The following is a 22,129-nucleotide window of genomic DNA, read 5'->3' as shown; positions in this document are numbered from 1 at the left end:
AAGACGCCATTCAGAAGCCAAGGACACAGACCTGGGCAGATCCTCCTTCACGGCCTCAGCAAGAACCAACCCTGCTGACACTTTGACTCTGACTCCCAGCCTCCAGGACCAGGAGACAGCCGTCTGTGGTCTGAGCCCTGGTCTGTGGGGCTTTGTTACACGGCCCTAGCTGACTAGCACACCCTCTCTCTGGCAATCACTCCCTGCCCCATAGATCCCAGGACCAACAGACCCACCTGACCTAGAGAGGTGAGCCTGGAGGGGGTCCTGTGGGGAGTTTGGGGCCTTAGGTTTCCCTGGACCTGAGTTGGTGGCATCACAGGATGAGGAGGCACCAAGGGAGCCCCTTCCTCCTTGAGTCAGGACCCTATAGTAGCCTGGGAGCCTCTAAGCATGACCCTTAGGTGGTGTTCCTTGCTCACTCTCCTGCCCTTGAGCCTGTGACCTTGAGGGGGTCTCCACTGCCCACCCCTACTCCCCCAGTCAGGCTCCCCCCACCTTTGTCCTTTGCCTCCCACCTGCACATACTCTAGACACACAGCCTTCAGCCGCAGGACCCAGAGTCTGGCTTGAGCCCGGCCCCACCCTCTCCGTGTGTGTCCTTAGAACGTCATGTGCCCCACTGAGCCTCCATTTCCGGTCTGTCAAGTAGAGGCCACTCGACATTGGAGGCCTGGCATTCCAGGAAAGGGCCACCAGGCACAGACAGGTTTGAAGGGCAGCCCTGCTTCCGGCCACCTGTCGGGCAGAGGAGCCCTTGCCCCAGGGTCACACAGGTGCACAAGGCCAGGGCGGCCCTCTCTCCATCAGGCACCATGGATTCTCCCGCAGGTGCCTCGCACAGAGCCTCTCATCACGGTGGGAGGAGAATAAAAACACTTTAATAAAATGGAAAAGGCTTAGTGGGATGTCTCTGGAAGACAGATCAAGAGCAGGAGCCCTGGGCCAGGCATGTGCCTGGCACGAGCAGGCGGGTGCCTAGTACTTAAGCAGCCAGCGCGGCTGGTGCTGGCCCAGTGACGTGAAGTAGGACCACCACCAAGGTTTGCTCCCGCCGGCCGTGGGCTGTCTCCGGGCCCCCAGGGGCTCCTCGGGCTCCCCGTGTGGGCCAGCACCACCAGGCGGGTCTCGGAGCCCGGGCCCATTTCTCCGAGGCCCAGGAAGGAACTTCTTGGGTCCGGTCCCCAGCAGCTGGAGAATGAAGTCCACGCGACCGGCCCTCTTCATCCGGGCAGGGATGGTGACTTTCTTGATGACCTTGGAGTAGCCGGGGGCTTGAGCAATGACAATGTGGGACCCTGGGGGCAGCAGTCTCCAGTAGTCACCATCTGGGGCTGTGGACAAATGGAATGGAAGTGACTGTCAGGCCTGGGCTCAGGCAGCCTTGAGATGATGGGTGATGGGGGGGCCGGGGGACATCGGCCTGGATGGCAGACAAACCCCAAGGTTGCACTTGCCTCTGCACTGGCCTAGAATGTCCTTCCCACTGGCTCCCTTTCTCAAACTTCTATTCATCCCTCAAAGCCCTGCCCTCTGAAGCCTTCACAGACCACGCTGTCCTGCACAGAGTCAGCAACCCCTCCCTCCTCTGGACTGTGTTTCCACCAGGCTCTCTCATCACCAGGTACGGTATTTTTAAAATCAGCTGTGAAATCCCTGAGGACACCCAGAGCCCACGCAGACACACCAGCTTATCTATGGGATATAAGCTCTGGGGTATGAACAAACGGGCTCCCTCCTATGATCTCTGAGAAGGTGGCATTTGCCCAGCACAGTCCCTACTTAGGGAACAGGGCATCCACATGCACTGTCATTGGCAGCCAGGACCTGAGTGCGCTTTCCCCTGGGCCCGGTGCCGCAGGAGACACAGATCAAGGTTGACGCAGACCCCAGGGCTCCCGTCCACCCCCCCACCCACCGAGCAGCCCCCTGGGAGTCGCTCACCAGTGGTGATGTCATGGCGGATGCCCTTGACTGAAATGCGGGCGTTTTTGACTGGCTTGCCAAATTTGTCCATCACCACGCCTTTAATGCCCCGGTGCACCTGAGGAGACCAAGGACAGGGCAGGGATACGGCGCGTGCCCTCCGGAGGGCCCAGCAGCCCCACCCCAGCCAGTCCCCACCCATCTCCGGGGAAACGGCTGGCTGAGCCCAGCTGTGCATGACTCGCCTTGCCATCTTGAGTAAGTCACCATTCTCTGGGCCCTGGTCTCCTCATCTGTGGAGTGAGGGTGACTGGCGAGCCCATCCCTGGGGCCCCGCTCCAGCGATCAATCCCATTCCTGGTTTATGAAAGCCCACGGTCCAGCTCAGAGCTCTGGCTGAAGCTCCTGGGCCACGAGCGCCCGGCAGAAGGCCCCCTGGTGTCCACCTGTGAGCACAGCTTAGTCTCTGCCCTCGCAACCAGAGCCGGTGCAGCGGGTCCTCTCTGAGCCGAGGTTCCGAAGGCCATGTGGGGCGGCAGGAGGACACGGCTGAGACTTGGGACCCTGGTGTCAGTCCTGGCCAGGCACCAGCCCGTTCTCTGACCTTAAGCAAGCTACCTGGCATCTCGGCCCAGTCTCCCCATCTGTAACACAGAGTCACCATGCCAGGCTCAGAGAATGAGAATTAACACTCGTCAGGTGCAGCGATCAAGCCAGGCGCAGGACCGCCCGACTCTTGTGATGGTCTGGTTCTGAGCACAGCCGCTCCCGAGCAGATGACCTGCAGCTTCAGCACACATCAGGGTTAGACTAAGAGCTGCACTTTCCAAAGGAAGCAACTCCCAGAACTGCCCATCCTGTGCACAGTCCTTCTCCATAAGCAATCAGCAATGAACAAGCTGGACACCCTTGTTCTATCGGGCTGAAAACAACTAGAGGTCTGAAGCTCACGTCAAAGGAGGCTGGGACGCCTGGGTGGGAGGGGAAATTCGGCGCAGAGGGGTTGCTCTGTCCCCAGAGGCTGCCCTCACACCTTGAGTGCTGTCCCAGGACCCCCAGCCTCTGTCTTGGCCCCTCCTCCGCTCAGAACGCACGACCATCTCCTTCACCTGGCCCACTCCTCTCCCGCGTCGAGACGCAGGAAGCCTTCCCTGGTAACTGGCTGTATCAGGGGTCTCTTCGGGGTCCCACAGTCCTGGGCTTCCACTGCCCCAGCCCTGCCTTCACTGCGATGCACCATCTTCCCTTCCCTCGCCCCCAACCTGGGTGGGAACAGAGGCCAGACACATAGTAGGGCCTCATGTAATGCCAGCCTGCACTGGCTAGATTTTGGTCCACCTTTGCTTTTGGGCTGAAGAGTCATCCTCATGCAGAACCAGGGATGTGCAGCTCTCAGGCAGGGGAGGAGAGATGGCGGGCCTGCCCCTCCCCTCCCTTCAACCAGCGGGATGGAGACACCCCGCCTCGCCCCAGGCCTGGCCAGGATCACTGTGGGGAAGGCCTCACTGGACGCGACAGACTGATGCTTATCAGGAGGCCGGGCCGGCTTTCCTGGGGCTGGCCACACCCGGCCGCGGGCTGCCCAGCCTTCTGCTGTGTCCTGCTGGCTATTAAATCTTTATACCCCGAGACTTCACATGCAATATCCACGGAGCAATCCCAGCTCCATTTAAGGGTCCTTAAAACTCATTTTCACCAGACAGCCGTAAAATGAAACGAGCCAGGAGGCCTGGCCCCCGGCCATTACTGACGAGGACCGGCCCTGCCCCGCGCAGCAAGGCCGCCGGCACGGCCTCCGGGAAGCAGCTTGGTGCCAGCGACTCCCGGTCCTGATCGGGGGCCTTGCTGCGGCTACTGATCCGGAAGCTCCCCCTGCTTCTTACCCGGAGGAAGGCTCCGGATCTTTCTAGAAAGGGGAGGGCTCTGGGCAGATCAGAGCTCCAGAGCTGGGCGGTGGCTGCCGAGACTGGGCCAGCCTGGCAGGTAGCTCTCTGACCCTCTGTCTCCACCTCCGGCAGTCTCACAGCCACTGTGAGCCAGGAGGGAGATCCCCGCATGGCCCAGTGACCCCGACCAGCCCGCTCCTTCCCCGGGACCCCTGCTCCTCCATCTATAAAAGAGGGCAGCCCCATCTGCTGGGCAGGACTGGCATCAGGATTCAATGCGGCGCGTGTAGGGCACGAGCTGAAAGGGGCCATGCGCGCACGACCCCTCACTGTGCCCCTCGGGCAGTCCTGTTTTCCCCTTAGGGTCTGCTTCTCACTGGGACATTGTGCAATGTGTAATTTTTATGAGTCTTAAAATGCTCTGGAAAAAGAAAAAGCAGAGGCTTCTATAAAATTACTGGTATCTTTCAGTTTGAGTTCCTGCATTTCCTTCATGAATGTTAGTTATTCAAACCACATCCCTCGGTTGCAGGCCACGTGGGGGAGACTGAGGCGCCGGGCAGGGCCGGGAGAGGCAGTGGGACGTCGAGTCCCCGCACGGTCACCAGGCCGCTGGGAGACTTGACTCTCTGGGTCCAGTGAGGGGGCCGTTTAGTCATGTTCTCCGTGGCCCTTGCTCATGGCCAGCCCACATATCTCTGGGTGACTGCGGCCCCATGGCAAGGCGTGACCCCTCAGTCCGGCTGCCCGACTCCTGCCCCAGCAGCCTGTGCCCTCTCCTCTGAGTCTGAGGGGCAGACGTGCCCAGGGCCCCGCCTGGACCACACCAACCCCCTGCCGCCCAGAGCCAGCACCTCTGGGCTCGCCCCGGCCCAGTGCACACCTCATTCCCACGGCCACGAGACCCCTGAAAGTGTTAAATGCCCCCACTGAATTCTAACATGTGCCACCGAGGGTTCCCTGTCCTGTTGCCTGATTTCTCTTACTCCTTCAAGATGCAGCCCAGGTGCCGCCTCCTCCAGGAAGACCCCGTGGCCTCCGAGGCCGCATTAGGCGCCCCCCACCCCGGCTGCCTTGGTCCCCCACTCCTCTCCTTGAGACCCTTGCTGTACTGGGGACCCTGACGTGTGTCCCCTGGTGTCTTCAGCAGCCCCAGGGCCAGGGCTGTGGGAGGACAGGTGGCCAGTGAGACTTGACTCATGCTGGGGGGGTGCTGAGCCCAGTCGGTGCCCGGGTTGAGGGGGCCACCCGGGGCCGCCAGGCTCACCATCTCCACGAAGTTCAGCAGCGGCTCCTTGTTGTGCTGCCACAGCGTGTACAGGGCCTCCTCGGGCGGGAACTTCACGCAGCCCAGCTCCACTGTGATCTCAAAGCAGTTGCTGTGCAGGTAGTTGAAGTCGGACATGCCTGTGGTGCAGGGGGCAGCTGAGCGCGGCCGGCCCTCCACAGGCCCCACTGCAGCTGGACAGCAGAGGGGGTGTTGTCCTCCCCCCTACCCAGATGAGCCGACCGGGGCCTTAGGCCTTCACGGCTCCCACCTGAGTTCCCCGGGGAGGCAGGGGAGCTGCACTGGGAACCAAGTGGCTTGGCGCCCACGTCTGCGGGCTCACGCACATCTATGCAGCCCCTCAGGGTCGGGAGGACCAACTAGCCACTTCCATCAGGGGAGCCGGCCCCTGGGGTCCAGGCTGCTGGCCCTCCCCTGGCTGGGACCCCACGGGTAATAGCATCCCTGTTCCTGGACAGTCCCAGGGACAGCCCAGGGAGGGAGCTTCCTCCGTCTCCAGAGGAAGCCCCAGCCAGCAGGGCTGACAGCCGGCCAGGGAGGCGGTGGAGGCTCCGGGGCTGACCGCCATCCCACCCACTTCTGCCCTCCACTCCATCTGCTTTTGGAGTTTGTGTCCAGCAGACGCTGCAGTCATGCTCCGAGGCAGCCCAGGGGCACCGATGGGGCAGGTGGTGCCGGGAGCTGCCGGGGCCCTGCCCTTCAGAGCTTCAGGGCCTCCCCTGAGCCCGGGTCCCAGGCGGCTGCCGTTCCTGACTTAACGTTCACATCTGCAGTGCAGTCACACTGCCCTGCACCTGGCCCCTCGCCCCGTGCTCTCCCGGGTTCCACTCCAGCTTGTCCGCAACAGTCACACAGAGATCACCGTCCAGCCAGTCACCAGAACTGAAGTCAGCCAGGTCTAGTGCTCCCGCTCCTGGGTGGGAGCCTCCCCACACACCGTGATGCGTCTTTCCTGCTCTCCCACCTTCCAGATATCCCAGAATCAAGTTCCCAGGAAAAGCTGCTACGCGGAGGCCCCAGCCCCAGCACCACCCTCTCCGGCATACCTTCCGTGAAGCTGTACCAGTCCGCCCCATAGATGCCCCAGCCCCGCCCCTCCCCTCCCCTCCCCAGCCCCGCCCCTCCCCTCCCCCTCTCCAGCCCCGCCCTGCCCCTCCCCCTCCCCCTCCCCAGCCCCCTCTCCCACCAGGCCCCGCCCTCCCCAGGCGTACCTCCCGTGAAGCTGTACCAGTCCGCCCCGTTGATGATGCTGCCTCTCTTCAGGAAGTTGCCTCCACACCTGTTCTCTGACTTATCCATCATCATGGGGTGCATGTCGGCATAGGCTCTGGCCAGCAGTTTGAACATCTGGAAAGGAGACAGAGAGATCCCCTGAGGCCAAGACCAGAAGGTGGGGCGTTCTGCAGGACGCCCTCAGAGCTGGGGGCGGTGGGGTGAGGAGAAAGTCTTTTGAGGGAGGGGCCACCACAGCAAACACCAGCATCTTGGGCGGGAGAGGGGGCCAGTGTCCATGCAGAGGGCTCAGCACGTGCAAAGGCCCAGAGGCAGGATGGCCAGAGCTCAGGGCTCCAGTGGTGGGTATGTGAGCACATCGTGGAGCCCTGAACACCTGGCGAGAGAACATGGGCTTCCTCATGAAGGCAGTGATCCTGGCAGGGCACCTGGAGGTCAGCTTTGCCATTTCTAGAGCATTTCCTGCCTCTGGGCAGAGGGCAGGCCTCGAGGAGAGGCGGGAGGCTGGAGTGGGCCTCAGTTTTGCTAATGAACTTCTGTGATAATCGTCACAACCAGCACCTGCGGGAGCCCACCTGCCTGCTGCCGAAGCCACGGGCATTTCTGCCACCGCAGGTGGACGGACACAGGGCACAGCTCACCTGGCAGGGCCTGTCTGGGTGTGGCCTGGACCCCAGGCAGTGCACAGTTCCCCCTCCGCTGGCCTCCCCCAGCCCAGAGCTCCCCCATAACATCCCCGACCTGCGGCAGGCCCCCAAGTCCCCCTCCCAGGCAGGACTCAGTCATCGGAACATCCCAGTGCCAGACACTGTCTGATCCAGGGTGGAGACCCCCAAGCAGGGGTCAGGTGGAAAAGGGGCTCGCCCGCCCTGGGCCTGTCAGGCCCCCTGGCCCTGGGAGAAGTCTGTCCTGGGAAGGGATCTCTCCTTAAAAAGGGGGAGGTGGACAGGTGGGGTCAGTAATAGGGAGTTGCTCCAGGCCAGAGTGGGGGTCTCTCCTGGTGATTCCAACCCCAAGACCTGGGGTTTGGGGAAGGAGGGTTCAGTTTCTCAGGGAAAAGATGGCAGTTTCCACTTGGTCCCCCAGACACAAACCAAGCAACCAAAACAAGCCCACCACGTCATTCCATCCCAGAGGTCGGCGGTGAGGGGCTGCCCTCCTGCCAGCAGCCCCTGCCACCCCCAGGCTGTGGTCAGCTTCCACCATCTTCAGCCAGGCGTCAACCCAATGGGGTTGTTTAAATAAATCTCCCCGGAGCCCCACCTCTCCAGCCTCCACCATCTGTCTGCAAAGCGGGACACAGGCTGGAGGCGGGAGGCTGGACCCAGCCCTCTGCTCCCCTCCCATCCTCCCGCCCAGTGTCTCTCCTCATCCTGCCCTGGGGCCTTCTCCTGTCACCTGTCACCTGTCACCTGTTAGCCCCCTCAGGAGAGCAGGGAAAGTCACCACCAGTCCCCACAGCCCCAGGGCCAGCTGGGAACTGGCCTGCCCTGGGAAGGGGTAGGGGGTGGCGGACACAGAACAGGGTCTTGGGGAGCAGCTCTGCCCAGAGGCCAGGCATGAATGGGCAAAGTGGGGAGGGAACACACAGAGATACACAGAGAACTCCAAACAAAATAAGGTGTGGTGCGGTGGACTTCTGGGAGGGGCAGGCCTGTGCTGGCCCAGGGCCCAGAAACAGGGGTCAAGGCCGGGAGAAGGCCCAGCCTGCCCAAGATCTGGATGAACCTCAGCCCTTTCCACTGGGGCTGGGGGCTGGGTCGGGGGTGCCTGGAGAGCAGCACAGGGCTCGAGTCGAGCTGAGGAGCAGGATCTTGGCCAGAGGGGCAGGCGGGGGACAAAGGAGGTGGGGCAGGCAGCCCTAGCCAGCCTGGGGCCTTGAAAGCTGCCCGGAGGCTCTGGCCCTCATCCACGGGGCACCATGGAAGTTTGGGGGCGTGACTTCTGGGGGGGCACGCTGGCCAGCCCCTCCTCACACTCCTCCACTCCCTGAGCCTCTCCCGGGACCCTGGTTTCCACAGAGCCCACCACTGGCTGCAGGGCTGAAGGGTTATCGATCAGTGATTGATGGCTGGTGGGAGGACTCTCCGCTTTCTGACTCTGCGGGGACTCGTTGAGGCCGGCCTCCCCACTAGAGGTATCATCACGCATCTGCCTCTGGGGTTCAGAGACGCTGGGCCCGGCGCCCCAGGGGCCCCTGCTGCCCAGAGGACACAGGCCTCGGCCGGTTGCTGGCCCTGCTCTCCCACAGCACAGCAGGGCCCAGATCAGGCAGAGCAGAGAACACCCAGCCACCCCCGGGGCTCAGACTGAGCTCCAAGCGTAGAACCTGGCCCCCGCCAGGCTCTAGGCATGTGCTGGTTACAGGAGTCAATGACTGAGTGAGTGAATGAGGGAGTGAGAGCCAGAATGAGTGCAGGAACGATGCGGGGAGGGGACACAGGTGCTGCTTCCCCAGCCCTGGAGGAGGAGGTGGGGGTTCGGTGCTTCCCTGCTGGGTCCCCCAGCTCCCACTGCTCAGGGTCCCCTGAGTCCTCACTCCTGGGGTGAAGGGGGTGTGGAAAGTCTCCACCTGATTCTTCAGGTTCCACTGGGGTAGCTGTCCCTCGGGAACACTCCCCTTAGGCCCACCTTAACGCTGGGAGCCCACCCCATATACACATGCGCACACCCACACACCTCGCCCCGCGTGCCCCTGGCCTCTTGGGCAGCTGTCTGTCTGGGCCCAGGCTGCACCTGCTCATCCTTGCCCGTTTCTGCCTTCGCCTCCCACCCTAGACTAAGACCCTCAGTGCAGGGCCCAGTCCTGTTGGCCGCGGCGGCTACGGGACCCGCCACACACAGGGAGGGGCTGGGTGAGGCACTTGTCCGTCCAGGACCAGCCCCCTCCCTGCCCTGCCCCCAGCACCAGGTGGAGAGTGGGGGCAGGCGGCAGAGGGCAGGCCTGGCTCTCCACCCGGAGTCCAGTCCAGCAGGGGGCCTGCTGAGTGACCAAGCGGACAGCGCAGACCCTTCCAAACCGCCCCCGCCCTGGCTGGTCACAGAAAGGGCCTCAGGCTTTGTCTTCCCCAGAGGGCAGGCGCTGGCCTCAGGGGCTGGGCTCAGCAGGGACAGTCTGGGCGGCTGAGCTCCAGTGGCCTTGGCTGTGCCCCATCAGCGATCGCCCCCTCCCTCACCTGGTGCCCCCAGGGAGCCAATTCTGCTTCAGGGAAGAATGGGGTTGGAGACGGGTCCAGCCACCACGGCCACCGTCACATGTGTCATCCCTGCTGGTCTGACCAGTGAGGGAAACAGGCCTGGGAAGGGGAGGCGCCTCCTCAGAGCCCAAGCGGACGCCAGGACCAGGATTCCTGCTCCATCCCACTGCACCCCAGACTCCCAGGGAGTCTGACCCGGAACAAACCAGCAAGGCCCACAAGAAGGAGGGAGATGCCGGGAGCCGGTCAGGGGCCATGCGCCAGGCAGCACTGCCCTCTGCCGGCGTCGCCCGGAATCCCACCCTCCCTGGACCGAAAACACTGGGCGGCCTGGTGGGAGGGCACTCCGCCAGGGTCCCCACCCCAGGAGCTCCTAGACCGGGACCTAGATGGAAGGGGGTGTGGTCAGAGGACGGAGGGGCTGCTTCCAGCTGGCTGGAAGGCTTCTGGGAGGAGGGGATTTGGAGCTGAGCCTGGAAGGCTCCAAATGGCTTAGAACTCCTGGGCTTCACTGACCTCAGAACAGGAAGGACTCGGGGTCAGCCCCGAGGGCACCACCCCCAGCACGCCCGCCCCGCCACGGCCTCTCACCTTCTCGTCGGGCGTGGGAGAAAACATCTTCTCCTCCTGGGGGTGCTTGGAGAAGTCGAAGGGGTAGGAAACCACCAGGTCGCCCCCATGGAGGCTGGCCGAGAGCACGAAGGGGGTGGACCTCATCCACTTCATTATCGCCTTGGTCTCGGGGGCCACCTGCCCAGGTGGGGGAGGCGGCCTCAGGACCACTCAACCCGATGCCCGAGCTTTAGGATTCTGTCAGGCCTCATCCTCAGGCCTGCAACTCTCTTCCCCACCTCCTGGGGGCGCCATCCCCTCCAGGCAGCCCTCCTGGGCCCCCGTCACTGAGCACCTGCCAGACTCCGGACGCTTTCAGTGCATGCTCCCTGAATCCCCCCAACGACCCAGTGAGAATTAGCCCCATTTCACAGGAGGAACCGAGGCTCAGAGCGTAAGGCTCTCCTGCCCTAGGGGAGTAGCTGGAGCCCCTCAGACGTGCCAGCTGGGCACTGGCATGGCTCCTACCTTACCCCACCAGTAGTGCTGTGGGATGGCGATGTGGTCGCTGCGCGCTCCGCGGGCTGAGGCCAGGCGGTAGTACTCCGACGTCAGGTCCGGGAAGTTACGGTTCAGGTCCAGATTCTGGGCGTTCTGCCTCCCACTCGTCCACCCATTGTAGCCGGCACCCTGGACACACAGGCCACCCCCCAACAGGGCTCAGCACGCCCACCCTGATCCTTCTGGAGGGAGACCACAGGGCTGGGCGGAGAGCCAGAGGCGGGACTGGAGTTTCTCTCTGGCTTCATGGGATGAACCTGGGAGCACGTCCACCGAGCTGCCCTGGACCCCCTCTGCCATCTCTCGGGCCTCCTGGTGGGTCCTCCGACCACAGAGCTTGCCCTGGCTGTGCCCCGCCTGGAGGGCCCCACGCCAGGGAGGCACTGCCCGCTCCGCACCTCCGGCAGGACCCTGCTCAGGGCACCGCCTCCCGGAGCCCGCTCCCCTGGCTCGCGCACACTCCCACCCCTCCCCTCCCCGCCCTTCTCATTGTGTTTCCACCACGAGCATCCTCTTTAACACACCACAGCACTATCAGCGTCCGTCCCTCCTCCGAGCAGGACCCGGTGCTGATGCCTGCTGAGCTGTCAGCACCCGGACGGCGGGCACAGAGAGCCCTGACAGCAGTGGACGCGCGGGGTCGTGTGGGACCAGCTCACGGCGGGGCGCTCACCTCAGCAGCCGCTACCTCGTAGCCGTCAGGGTTCATGGAGGGCAGCAGGTGGACGCGGGTGGTGTTGAGCAGGCGCTGGACGCGGGGGCTGCCCAGCAGGTACTCGGAGCACAGGTACTGGGCCAGGTAGATGAGCATCTCCCGTCCCGCCACCTCGTTGCCATGGATATTGCCTATCAGCTTCACCTCGGGCTCCACTGAGGGGAGACACAGTGCCCGGGGGGCCGTCTCAAAGCCCTGGGTCCCTGGAGACTTGAGGGCCCCCAGGGCAAGTGTAGCCAGTTGTTTTGGAAACTATTTATGCTTGTTTTGGCCCAAGCGTCTCTGTGACTAACGAGGTCTCTTGAGGGTCATCACTTTCGCGGAGCACATTTGTTATCAGCCGTAATTACCAGCAGGACAGAACAAGGATATTGACTAATAATAATGTATGTTAGCATTGGTCCATGTGAATTTCATTCATAGCCGTTCATCATGTTTGTGCAATAAATTAAGGTGTACACTGGTGCTTAGATGGGAAGGCAGCTGGTCCTTGGATGGATGGATGGAAGGAAAGAAAGGAAGGGAGAAAGGATATGGATGGAAGATGAAGGGAAGGATGGGTGGATAAGTGGGTGGATGGAATGGAGGAAGGAAGGAAAGGAGATGGATGGAAGATGGGTGGACAGACAGATGGAAGGATGTATAGGTGGATGGGTGGCTGAGTGCATGGAAGGATGGGTGGATGGTGAGTGAATGGGAGGAAGAGCACACAGGGGCCTGGCAGCCTTACTAACTGTGTGACCTTGGACAGGTCGCCTCTCTGCTCTGTGCTTCACAGCGCTCATCTGGAAAGTGGCACCTCTTTCCCCGGCTGTGCACAGCTCAGGGACCTCCAGCGGTGGAAACATGTGCCCATGCCGCCCTGATTCCAAGGGTATTAACGACCCTGAGGCTGTCCACGATAGTCACATCCCTTGGCCTTCTCACAGGGGACACCCATCTCCCACAGGTTCCAAAGCTACGGGCCAATCTGACGGCAGGACGCAGAGCACGTACCACAAGCTAGAGGGCTGGGAGGCAGGGTGGGTGGGCCTTGGAGGCTGGGGTGGGGCTAGATGACCTCTAACCCCCGCAGGAGACAGGGTTTGGGGCTCATGTGGTCCACGCTGCCCCAAGCCTCCAGGATGGAAACTGGGATGCACATGGACAGCCCAGTAGAGAGAGCCGGAGATGCTTAACCAGGATGAGGTGTATGTCTCAGTACTTTATGAAGACCAGGGTCAGGTGGGACTGCTTTTAGGTTGGTTCTCTCTGACTCAGGCGGTCACAGGCACAGACAGCTGAGGCACCAGGCAAGGAAGCACTGGGAACCCCGCTCACTGACTCCGCGGCAGAGGCCAGAAGCGAGCCCCTGGGCCCGGAGCGGGCCTCGTGGTGATGCTCGCCTTGCCAGGGCGCTGAGTCTCTGCTAGGCTGTCTGGGCTCTTGGGCCAGACCCCGAGCCCCATTCCCTGGGCCCGCTGCCATTTCCTCAACCTGCCCCTGAAATTCAGTTTCACGGTAATTTTTTCCCACACCCGCACCACGGCTGGGTGACCTCCTCAGTGACGGTGGCAGGTGAACTGCGACCGTGGGGGAGTCTGACCCTCCTCAGCCCTGTAAGGACGCAGCCCCGTGGACAGTGAGACCCAGCACCCCCACGTGGCCCCCATCTCAACACAGGGCCTGAGCCTGATGTGGGCTGAAATGGACTTGGCTTTTAAATAAATGGAAGAACGGCTGTATCCACATCACTCTGCAAGATTGGGTGTGCCCAGCAGCTCGGGGGGGCAGACGTCAAGGGCCAGGACCCAGCGCCCCACGTACCTGCCTGGGGTCCGGGTGAGCCAGGGCACGTTTGCAAAAACAACGAAATGCACAAAGCACGGTTAGCTTTCACAATGGACGCACAAGGCCCGACGTGCCTGCAGCGACTGTCCACCCCTCGCTTCCTCCCCTGTGACTGTGCCCCTCCTTCCTGCCCCCACCAACCCTCAGCGACGGGGCCATGACAGTGGTCGCACAGGCCCCGTGGGACGCGGTGCGCACACAAGCACATCCCGAAGGCCCCGCCCACACCCTGTCCCCTAAACATCAGGGGCTTTGATTAAGATCCTGGACCCAGCTTGTGCAGCCCAAGACCAAGCAGGCCAGAGCCTTTTCCTGGCCCCTGACGGCGACTGTGACTTACTCAGCTCGTGCTGGCCAGGGCGGCTGGAGAACTCGATGACCAGCAGGTCCCGGCCATCGAAGCTGCGCCCAATGCTGTAGGTCTTGGCGATGTGGGAGCAGTGGGCCGCCGTCCGCTTCAGCACGCGCACCATCTGGGCGTAGGAGTGGTGGGTGAAGCGAATGGAGGTTGGCGGGTGGCCCGAGGGCAGCGCTTCCTCGAAGTCCAGGCCTCCTGGGGGAGGAATGGGGGAGCTGGGGGCCAGCTCGGGCCTGCCTGCCGCCCCCACCATGGATGAGGCTGTCGGCCCCCATCTACCTGCCCCACGAGGGACTCTGACCGCTCCTGGCGCCCCCACCCCCACCCCCACCACCCTGTGCGGGTGGGACCCCATGTGGGGCCAGCCGACAGCTCCCTGGACATTCTGCATTTGGGTTTGTAATTAAAGTTCTCTAAAATACTTCATATCGACAGCTAATAACGACAGGTGTATAAAGCAACACAGTTCCCAAGCTTACTAGGAACAATAGTAATGTGTAGTTAGTGTGGAGCTTTTACAGAGTCCAGGACGGGAAGGGAAAGGCACACGGACAGAACCAGGGTGCGGCTGCCACCGTGACTTTCCAGGTGTTCCCGTGTCCCGTGGCATCGAGCTGTAATCAGGGGGCAGATGCCGGTTCCTGCTCTGCTTTGTTTACTCAGCATTGATGGAAACAGTTTCCACATCCTGCCAGTCAGGCAACAAGGCTCTGAAAGATTCTTCACAGGCCAGTAGGTGATGAGGCCAGTGTTTGCTGTCATTACCAATACAACACCGAGCACATTTGCGCAGGGTCGGGGTCCGTGCAGGGTCGGGGGAGGCAGAGAGAGACGGAGAGAAAGACAGAGGGGGTGGGAGGGAAAGAGGGAAGTCTTTTCCCAAATTTAAAAAGTTTCCTTAGGAGAAATTCCTGGGCTTCCAGGTCTAAGAAAGGCTGTTTCTCAGCGCAGTCCTCAGGCCAGCTGGCTGTCCTGTCATCCTGCTCACACAAGCGCCCACGGACCACCCTGGTGGCTCCCCCCACCCCCACCCCAGGGACTCTGCGCTAAAAGGCGCAGGTCCCTGCAGGCTGGCCCTGGGAACCACTAATAGTTAAGCTTTTCCCAAGTGTCTCACTTGCCCCGTGGTTTTGTTTCTGCTCAAAATGGTTTTTGAGGGAGAAGCAAGCAGATGGAACTGGCAATTTGGTGGCGGAATCGCCCAAAATAATCTCTCCCCAGCCCGCTCCGCGGGCTTTCCCAGGCCGGACGGGCTCGGCCCCACAGAGGCGGCTGGCTGCTTTCCTCTGTCCAGGGCCCTGCCCCGCCGCCTCCGCTGCCCCCGCCTCCTGCCTGCTCGTACGCAGACGGCTGTCTGTCGGCCACTGCACCGCACGGGAGCCCCCGCCCCACCCCAGGTGCAGCCCCAGGACTATCTGGAAGCACCTTCCCCATCTGATACTTGTCTTATTCACTCAACCAGACACCTGGTTGCCCGACACCGCGGAACCCCGGAGCCCCATAGGCCCCCACTCACCCCGAAGCTCCTCCAGAGGGTTGTAGCAGCCTTCCTCCTGGCCTGAGAAGTAGTGGTTGCAGTCGAGGAAGTAGGGCCAGGCCATGTCGATGGCGTCGAAGGCGGGCTGGCAGGCCTCCCGCAGCCCCTCACAGACATGCCGGCAGGGCCTGCGCACGTGGCCGCCCTCGCACCGGGGGGCCAGCACGGCGCAGCCCAGCAGACGCAGGTCCGGGTTGCACTGGCCCTCCAGGAGGTGGTGCAGGACGCTCAGCAGGATGTACTCGGAGCTGGACTCCACCGCCTCCCGGGACCGGTGGTTCAGCAGCGTGGGGAAGACCGTCCGGTTGTAGGCCACGTCGCTGCAGGTCCTGAGCTGCAGGTCCACACACATGGCTGGGGGGAGGCGGGACACCAGGTCACTCCCTCCCCCGCTGACCCCTGCCTGCTGACGTGCGGCAGACACTTACTAAGGGCCTGCTCTGCCCACTCAGACGTCACTCAGGGCCTGCGGGGACGGGCACCCACCACCTGGCAGGGAAAGGCCAGGACAAGGCCCACTGTGGAGGACGTCAGGGGCTCTGGGAGGACCAGGGACGTCTCCTAATGTCACTGGACCCAACCACTCAGCAATAGTGAGCCAGGAAGGCTGATCTGGGTCTCAGGTTCCACGTCTGCAAAATGGGCACAGGAAAGCCAGCCTTGCCAAGGCTCTGCCATGTTAGGGCACATCACTGGCTTTGTATTGGGGAAATATTTCCCTACTTTAAAAAAAAATCTATTCCCTCCACTCAGAATAAACCAGGTGCCCAAACCCGGCAGGAGGAGACTTGGAGGAACGTCTGCTTCTGAGCCCCTCCGCTACACCAGATCCACACCCTCTTCAAAGCCATCCCCTGAGATCAGTACCCCAGTCCTCACTTTACAGAGGAGGAACCGGGGCCAAAGAGGGAAGGGGCCTGCCCCAGCTCTGGACTCAGCAGGCGCCGCGCATGGGGCTGAGAGCCAGGCACTCCCAGGATAAAGGGCCGAACACAGTGCACACACTTCAAGGTCGGACCCCAGCCCACTGAGAGCCCACCTTAGGGGCGGCTGGGGTCCGGAGGCAGAGAGGACCCTCTGCAGGAGCCTGGGGCAGAGCCAGGGTTGGGAGTCCAGGCTGCACAGAGGGAAGGGCCTCCTTTTCCATTTTGCCTAACTTCCAGTTGTTTAAGAAAGGGTTTGGATCAATTAATGGGCCGTCCTATTAATCACCCCCTTCAGAACCCTGGATTCCGCCCTCTAAAACACTCTGATAGGGTGGAGGGTCCGCGTGGCTCCAGTGAAACAAGCACGGGAAGTCCGTGGACCGTACCGCTGTCCGCAGCTGATGGCCTGGGGCATCCGCCTGGGAAGGGAAAGGCAGCCTGTCAGGGGCACTGAGCCCGGCCCGTCCGTCGTCCCCCGTGTTCACCATGGGGGCTGCTGCTTCTCGTGGCAGCCCCCCACTCACCGAGTGCCCGCTGGGCCCCCAGCCCATGCCTGCCCCCCAAGCATCATCTGATTCAGCCCTCACAGCCACCCTCTGAAGTCGACGTGGCCCTTCTCCCTCCTCCCACAGGTGCGGAGCCCAAGTCCCAGGGAGGTCATGGGACTCGCCTACGGAGAGACAGCCAAAATGAAAGAGCCCTGAGTCAGGGTGCTGGCCGATCGCTGTGCTGTAAACACTTCCACTGCGGCCAGTTTCAACCTTCCAGCAATCAGACAACTAGCTGTCACCAAATTCCCAAGTACTTAGCGAGCCTCCTTGGACAGAGCCTGTACTGGGGGCCCCGCCCCACCACTGACTCTGACACCACGTTATTTTAAGCTCCCCCCGGCGTCCTGCAGGCGCCAGCCCACTCCCCTCCAGAACAGGCTGCAGTGCAGTGTGAAGAGGACCAACACAAACTGTCCTTGGAATCGTGGGTTTCAAGCATCCTCCCCGAGGCCCAGACACATGGGCCCAACAGTGAGACCCTGGGAAGGCCACTGAAACCAATCTTCACTCCTGCCACTTGTCAAGTTCCCCGTCAGAGGCTGGTCCCAGTGCCCTGCGAGCGCCAAGAGGGAAAAGCTGGCTCCAAGGGACGGGAGCCGATGTCGGGCTTAAAGCTCAGCTGGAGCAGGAGTCCGGGAGGAGTGCAGGCGGGGCGGCAGGACAGCGGGAACGAAGAAAGGGGGGGAAGCCCAGGAGGAGCCAGGGGAGGAGACTAGACTGGAGGGAAGGGCCTGTTTAACCCCACAACCTCATGTAAAACCCAGGCCTGGGCCACAGTCGGGCAAGCGTGGGAGCCACTTAGGGATTCGCCTTACGATCTGGGGGTCGTGGAAACTTGGCTAAGCACACGTGGCAGGGATGCTGGGCTGGCCAGGCAGCCCTTCGCAGGAACCTCTACACGTGGTTCCCCCAACATGGACTAGGAACCACGGATCCCCCACCGTGGACTGGGCAGCTACAGGCTCTGACCTGTCGGACCTGGAAGTTCTCGTGAGATGGAGACATTCAAGGCAGCCTCTCACCAGCAGGTGAGCCGAGGATCCCGGGCTGTCCTAACCCACTGAGCCCCTTGGGCAAAGTCACAGGTGAGAATATCACTTCCCTAAGGTACCCAGGACACGGGACGCCAGCCCCTAAAGCAGCAGAGAGGGCTGCAGCGGGTCCCCACCTGCGCCCTCCATGCCCGGCGAAGCGCGCTGGGGTGAGGCTGGTGGTGAGCGAGCTTGGGGACGGCAGGTGACGTGAGCCACCTGCTCTCAGCACAAGGCCTGGGAGCTCCCAAGCACGCGGCCGACTCCACCCCCGACTCCAAGCCATTACGGTCTAAAGTGTCCCCAGACCTGCGCCCGCTGCCCTCTGCGGGGCGAGGGGGCCTGAGGGAGAGCCGGCATCAGGAGAAATGAGACACAACCGAGAAACTGGCCAGGACTCTGCTTGGAACACCGCGCTGTTACCTGCTTGTCTACACGGATGTCGGGAGAACAGATGAAAGGGTCCAGCCGGAGCAGGGCCCCGTGGGGGCATCCACGCCCGGCGCTCACGCTGAGGATTCACACTCAGCCGACGTGCCCTCCGTCACAGCCTGTGCGAGCTGGGACCCAGGCAGATGCCATGTTTCAGTCAGCTCAGCACCACCCCCAGACAAACAGCTCCAGGCACAGATGCCAGCACCCCCCCCCAACCTGCATCCCCCCTGCGGAGTGTGTGCCTGCTGAGCGCCTGGCCCTGAGCTGAGAGTGGACGGACCTGAAGATTCATTCAGACCCTCAGCAGGTGCTCAGTGAGCAGAACTCCCTATGGCCCTGGGGCCTCTGCCGGCCTTAGGGAAACACTGAGTGAGGAGACAGGGCAGCAGTTACCCCCACACCCGTGCCTTCAAAGCCATCAGATGCCACAGGACTGGGTGGACTTGAGTGGGTTTGGCAGGTGGAGCCCTCCTGGTGTCCTGTGGCTTCAAGTCTCCCTATTAACTCCTAGATGAGAAAGCTGAAGCTCAGAGGTTAAGTCCCTCTCTGTGCCTCAGGCTCCTTATCTGTAAAATAGGGATAATAGTAGTGCCCATGGCTGTTGGAGGGTCCAATGAGGCGGTGCTGAGGGAAGGGCCCGGGCCCAGTAAGGGCTCACTGAACAGTAGCTCAGGTGGCACAGGGAGCAGGAGGGACGGCCCACTGGGACGCTCCCACCAGACCTCAGTGCTCAGTGGGATGGACAAGGGGTTGGCATCTGCTGACCTGGTCAGCGCCTGCTGAGTCCAAGGTGGCCACGAGGACCAAGACAGCGAGACAGGTGGATGTGGGGCCCCCGTAACAAAGTAGCACAAATTGGTACAGCAGGCACTGATTGTCTCACAGTTCAGGAAGCCAGAAGCCTGAAACCCAGCTGCCGGCAGGCCGCCCCCTTCTGCAGCATCTGAGGGAGGGGTCTCCTGCCTCCTCCAGCTTCTGGGCTCCCAGCAATCCTTGGCTGTGGCCACATCAGCCCAACCTCTACCTCCTTTCTGCTGTGTCTGTGTCCAAATTTCCATCTTCTTCTAAGGACAACAGTTATTGGATTCAGGGCCTACCCTAAGCCAGGACGACCTCAGCCTGACCTGACCACATCAGCAAAAGCCTTGTTTCCCAAAAAAGCCCCAGTCCCAGGTACAGGGGTAGGGGCAGGGGCTGGGACTTCAACATATCTTTGGGGGATACCATTCAACTAAGAACAATAAACAAGCCCTGGTGTGTGCCTCCGGGGTCGGGCTGGAGGTCGGGTCAAGACAGGAATGCGCTGTCCTCGCCACGCAGTCCAGCATGGTAGCCACTAGCCGTGTGGGGCTATTGAGCCCTTGAAATGCTCCGAGTCCGAATCGACATGTGTTTTAAGTGTAAAATACCGAATTTCAGACCTGGCACTAAAAATAAATTGTAAAATAGTTCATTCGTAATGTTTATATTGATGACAAAATACTGAAACAATATCTTGGATATACTGGGTCACATAAAACCCGTTATTCAAGTCAACTTCACCTGCGTCTTACTGTCTCTGTTGGGTGGCTTCTGGGAGGTGTCAGGTGGTGTCTGTGGCCGGCCCCGTGCTGTTGGACAGCGCTGGTCCAAAGGCTGCTTTCCAGCAGTTCACACGTGGCCCTTACACCTCTTGGCCACAAGGTGTCAGCATGTCTTCAGCCAAGAGACCAAGATTGACCTGGGGCTGGTCATCTTAAAGACCGGGGACAATAACAGATGAGAAAAACCTGAATGAGGTCAGAGAGGTCAGGCCATCTGCCCAAGGCTACACAGCAGTGTATATGACTCAGGATTTGAACCCTGACCCACCTGGCCCCGAGAAGCACGAAAGGTGCCTCAAACCCTAGGTTCTGGGTGAAGACCTGGAAGGAGGAACAGGACAGGCAGGTGAGGAAGGGCTGGGCCTGCTCTGAGTCCTCAGGCAGTAAGACAGGATGTGGACGTGGCCCTGGACATCGCAGCCTGGCCTCAAGCTGCGCGGCCCCGCCCACGTCAGTCTGTAGTCTGGAAAAGCCACTGGGCTTCTGTGGACTGACCGCACATGCTCGTCTGCAAGGAGGCGGTCCAACGGGAGAAAGGACTTATTCTAGAAACAGGCACTGAGGTCACTGTGGAACCGAGGACAGAGAGCCACCCTGCCCATCCCTCCAGGTGGGGAAGGGACAGCCTGCGTCCAAAGAGAGGGTTGCGTTTCTCCCTGGGAAAAGGGCAAGTGAGGGAGAGCTTCCTGGAGGAGGGGACTGTAATCCTGACAAGCCTATAATTCTAGACATTTCCTGGGGCCTCAGGGATTCGGGGGGGGGTCTATCCATGACACCATGAGAGTTCCATCTGCATCCCACTGTGCACCTGTGCACATACAGGCACTCATGTGCACACACACACACACACACACACACTCTGGTGGCCCAGGCCTTTCTGTAGAAAATGGGGGAGGAAAGATGGGTGGGGTGGGGGTGGGGGGAGCAGAGGTGGAGAGAAAATTCAATTTGGGTGGAGAGAGAAGAAAAGGAAAAGGTGGACCTCGGCACGTTTGAGAGAGGCATTCTGCTCCTGGCAGGTTCACTTGGCTGGTGCCAGCACGTTCTCAGGTATCCACAAACCTCTAGTAATTGACAGACTCCAATTCTTATGCGCCCAGACCCCCGTGCCCGAGGGGACCCCCACCCCCCCAGGGGTACAGTTGTCTGCTGCTGATAAGGACCCTGAGGGCAGTAGACTAGATGCACCCTCACCTTTAAATGTGAAGGGAAACTGAGATCCAGTGCCAGAAGGGGAAGTGTGACCAGGCCCAGAGTCCAGGCTCCCCGCTGGCCCCCTGCCCCCGCTCCACACCCTGCACTGTCAGGTGTGACCACATTCCCAGGCACATAGCCCCTGGAGGGTCCTTGGGTCCTGCCGCTCTGCCCCTCTCCCTGCCCCAGAATCTTCCAAGAGTGCCCACTCTCTGAGCCCCCACACCCCCACCCCTCACAGAGCCCCAACCCCCTCCCAGGTCCTTTGGGCCCACTTCCGGAGTCGCTGTTGTCCACATCACAGGGTTGAAAAGGAGGCGTCAAGAGTTTGCACGGCCCAGAGGCCGCCCTCTTCCTGGAAGGACCGGGGCCTTAGAGGACCTCTCCTCCTTCAAGGTCCTAGCACCTGCTCCCTCAGATCCCACCTGCACGGTGCCCCGGCCGGCTGTGCCCAGACCAAGAACCCGGGCGAGACGCTGGGTACCTCCGCTGCTCCCAAGTCGCCTGTGCGCTCTGCTGGCGGTGGGTGGGAGGGGTCCCAGCCCTGATGTGCTCAGAGAGGCGGGTTACCCTCCTGGGCAGACCCCCAGGTCCCAGGGCATAGGGCGCCCACTTGGGGACGTTCTCCAGGGCCATGGGTCACGAGGGGGAAAGTTCCCGGTTCCGGGGCGCCGCGTTCCACCCCAGGGCGCGGGCTGTCCGGCCTTACCAGCGGGGCCCCTGGTGGGCTCGCACCCCGGCCGGGCGGCGGCGGCGACCAGCACCGCGAGAAGCAGCAGCGGTGGCGGCGGGGGCAGCATGGTGGGCGGCGGGCAGGGCGGCGGGCGAGTGATGTGGCACTCGGGCCGGGGCGCAGCGCCGCTCGGGCTCCCGCCCCCCACGAGCGAGCGCGGAGTCGGGTTACAGCGAGGCGCCAGGAACCGCGCAGAGCGATGCGGCGGGAGGGACAGGGCAGCGCCCAGCCCGCTTCCGGGCCGGTGCTCCGCCCCCAGGGTGAGCGCCCCCCTTGGGGCTCGGCTTCCACCTCCCACCTGACCTCTGGATCCTCTGCTGACCCTGCCTACAAACCCTGATTCCTGGACGGGGCCGGCTCGGGGGCGAGGCGGGGTCCTCGCCCAGCACTGGACCCAACTGGCTGTGAGCCAGGCCAAACACCCCTCAGGTCTGGGCCCAGGTCCCATGAGAGGAGTGAGGGAGTGTCCCCACCTCCCCACCCTGTCCTCCGCCATGGAAGCACCTGGAGGGTCTCTAGGGGGTGTTTAGGTACCAGAAAGGGCGAGGAGCTCTGTTGCCTTGAGCGACTGCTCACCTTTGAGCCTACACCCC

General features: G+C 62.0%; 1 protein-coding gene across 1 annotated transcript; it reads right to left on the bottom strand.

Annotated features, from left to right (window-relative positions):
• Nucleotides 1–861: 861 nt before the first annotated feature.
• CPZ (carboxypeptidase Z) lies at nt 862–21,720 on the bottom strand. The gene is made up of 11 exons (XM_074351200.1): nt 21,513–21,720; nt 16,396–16,428; nt 15,063–15,437; nt 13,529–13,741; nt 11,317–11,513; nt 10,611–10,772; nt 10,122–10,280; nt 6,312–6,447; nt 5,080–5,219; nt 1,945–2,044; nt 862–1,334 (listed from the first exon to the last, which is right to left on the bottom strand). Exons 1-11 carry the CDS (start codon nt 21,601–21,603, stop codon nt 979–981), a joined length of 1,962 nt encoding a protein of 653 aa, XP_074207301.1. The 5' UTR covers nt 21,604–21,720; the 3' UTR covers nt 862–978.
• Between the last annotated feature and the right edge of the window lie 409 nt (nt 21,721–22,129).

This window comes from Camelus bactrianus, chromosome 2 (assembly GCF_048773025.1).
Source record: "Camelus bactrianus isolate YW-2024 breed Bactrian camel chromosome 2, ASM4877302v1, whole genome shotgun sequence".
Taxonomy (NCBI): domain Eukaryota; kingdom Metazoa; phylum Chordata; class Mammalia; order Artiodactyla; family Camelidae; genus Camelus; species Camelus bactrianus.
Note: the sequence above shows the minus strand (reverse complement) of the source record. Positions and strands in the feature narration are given on the sequence as shown.

Coding starts and splice junctions, on each gene's coding strand:
- CPZ (XM_074351200.1), bottom strand. CDS start 21,603: ATGCTGCCCCCGCCGCCACCGCTGCTGCTTCTCGCGGTGCTGGTCGCC. Junction 15,438..16,395: donor GCCATCAGCTGCGGACAGCG/GTACGGTCCACG, acceptor GCCTCCCCCCAG/CCATGTGTGTGGACCTGCAG. Junction 10,773..11,316: donor ACGAGGTAGCGGCTGCTGAG/GTGAGCGCCCCG, acceptor CTGTGTGTCCAG/GGTGCCGGCTACAATGGGTG.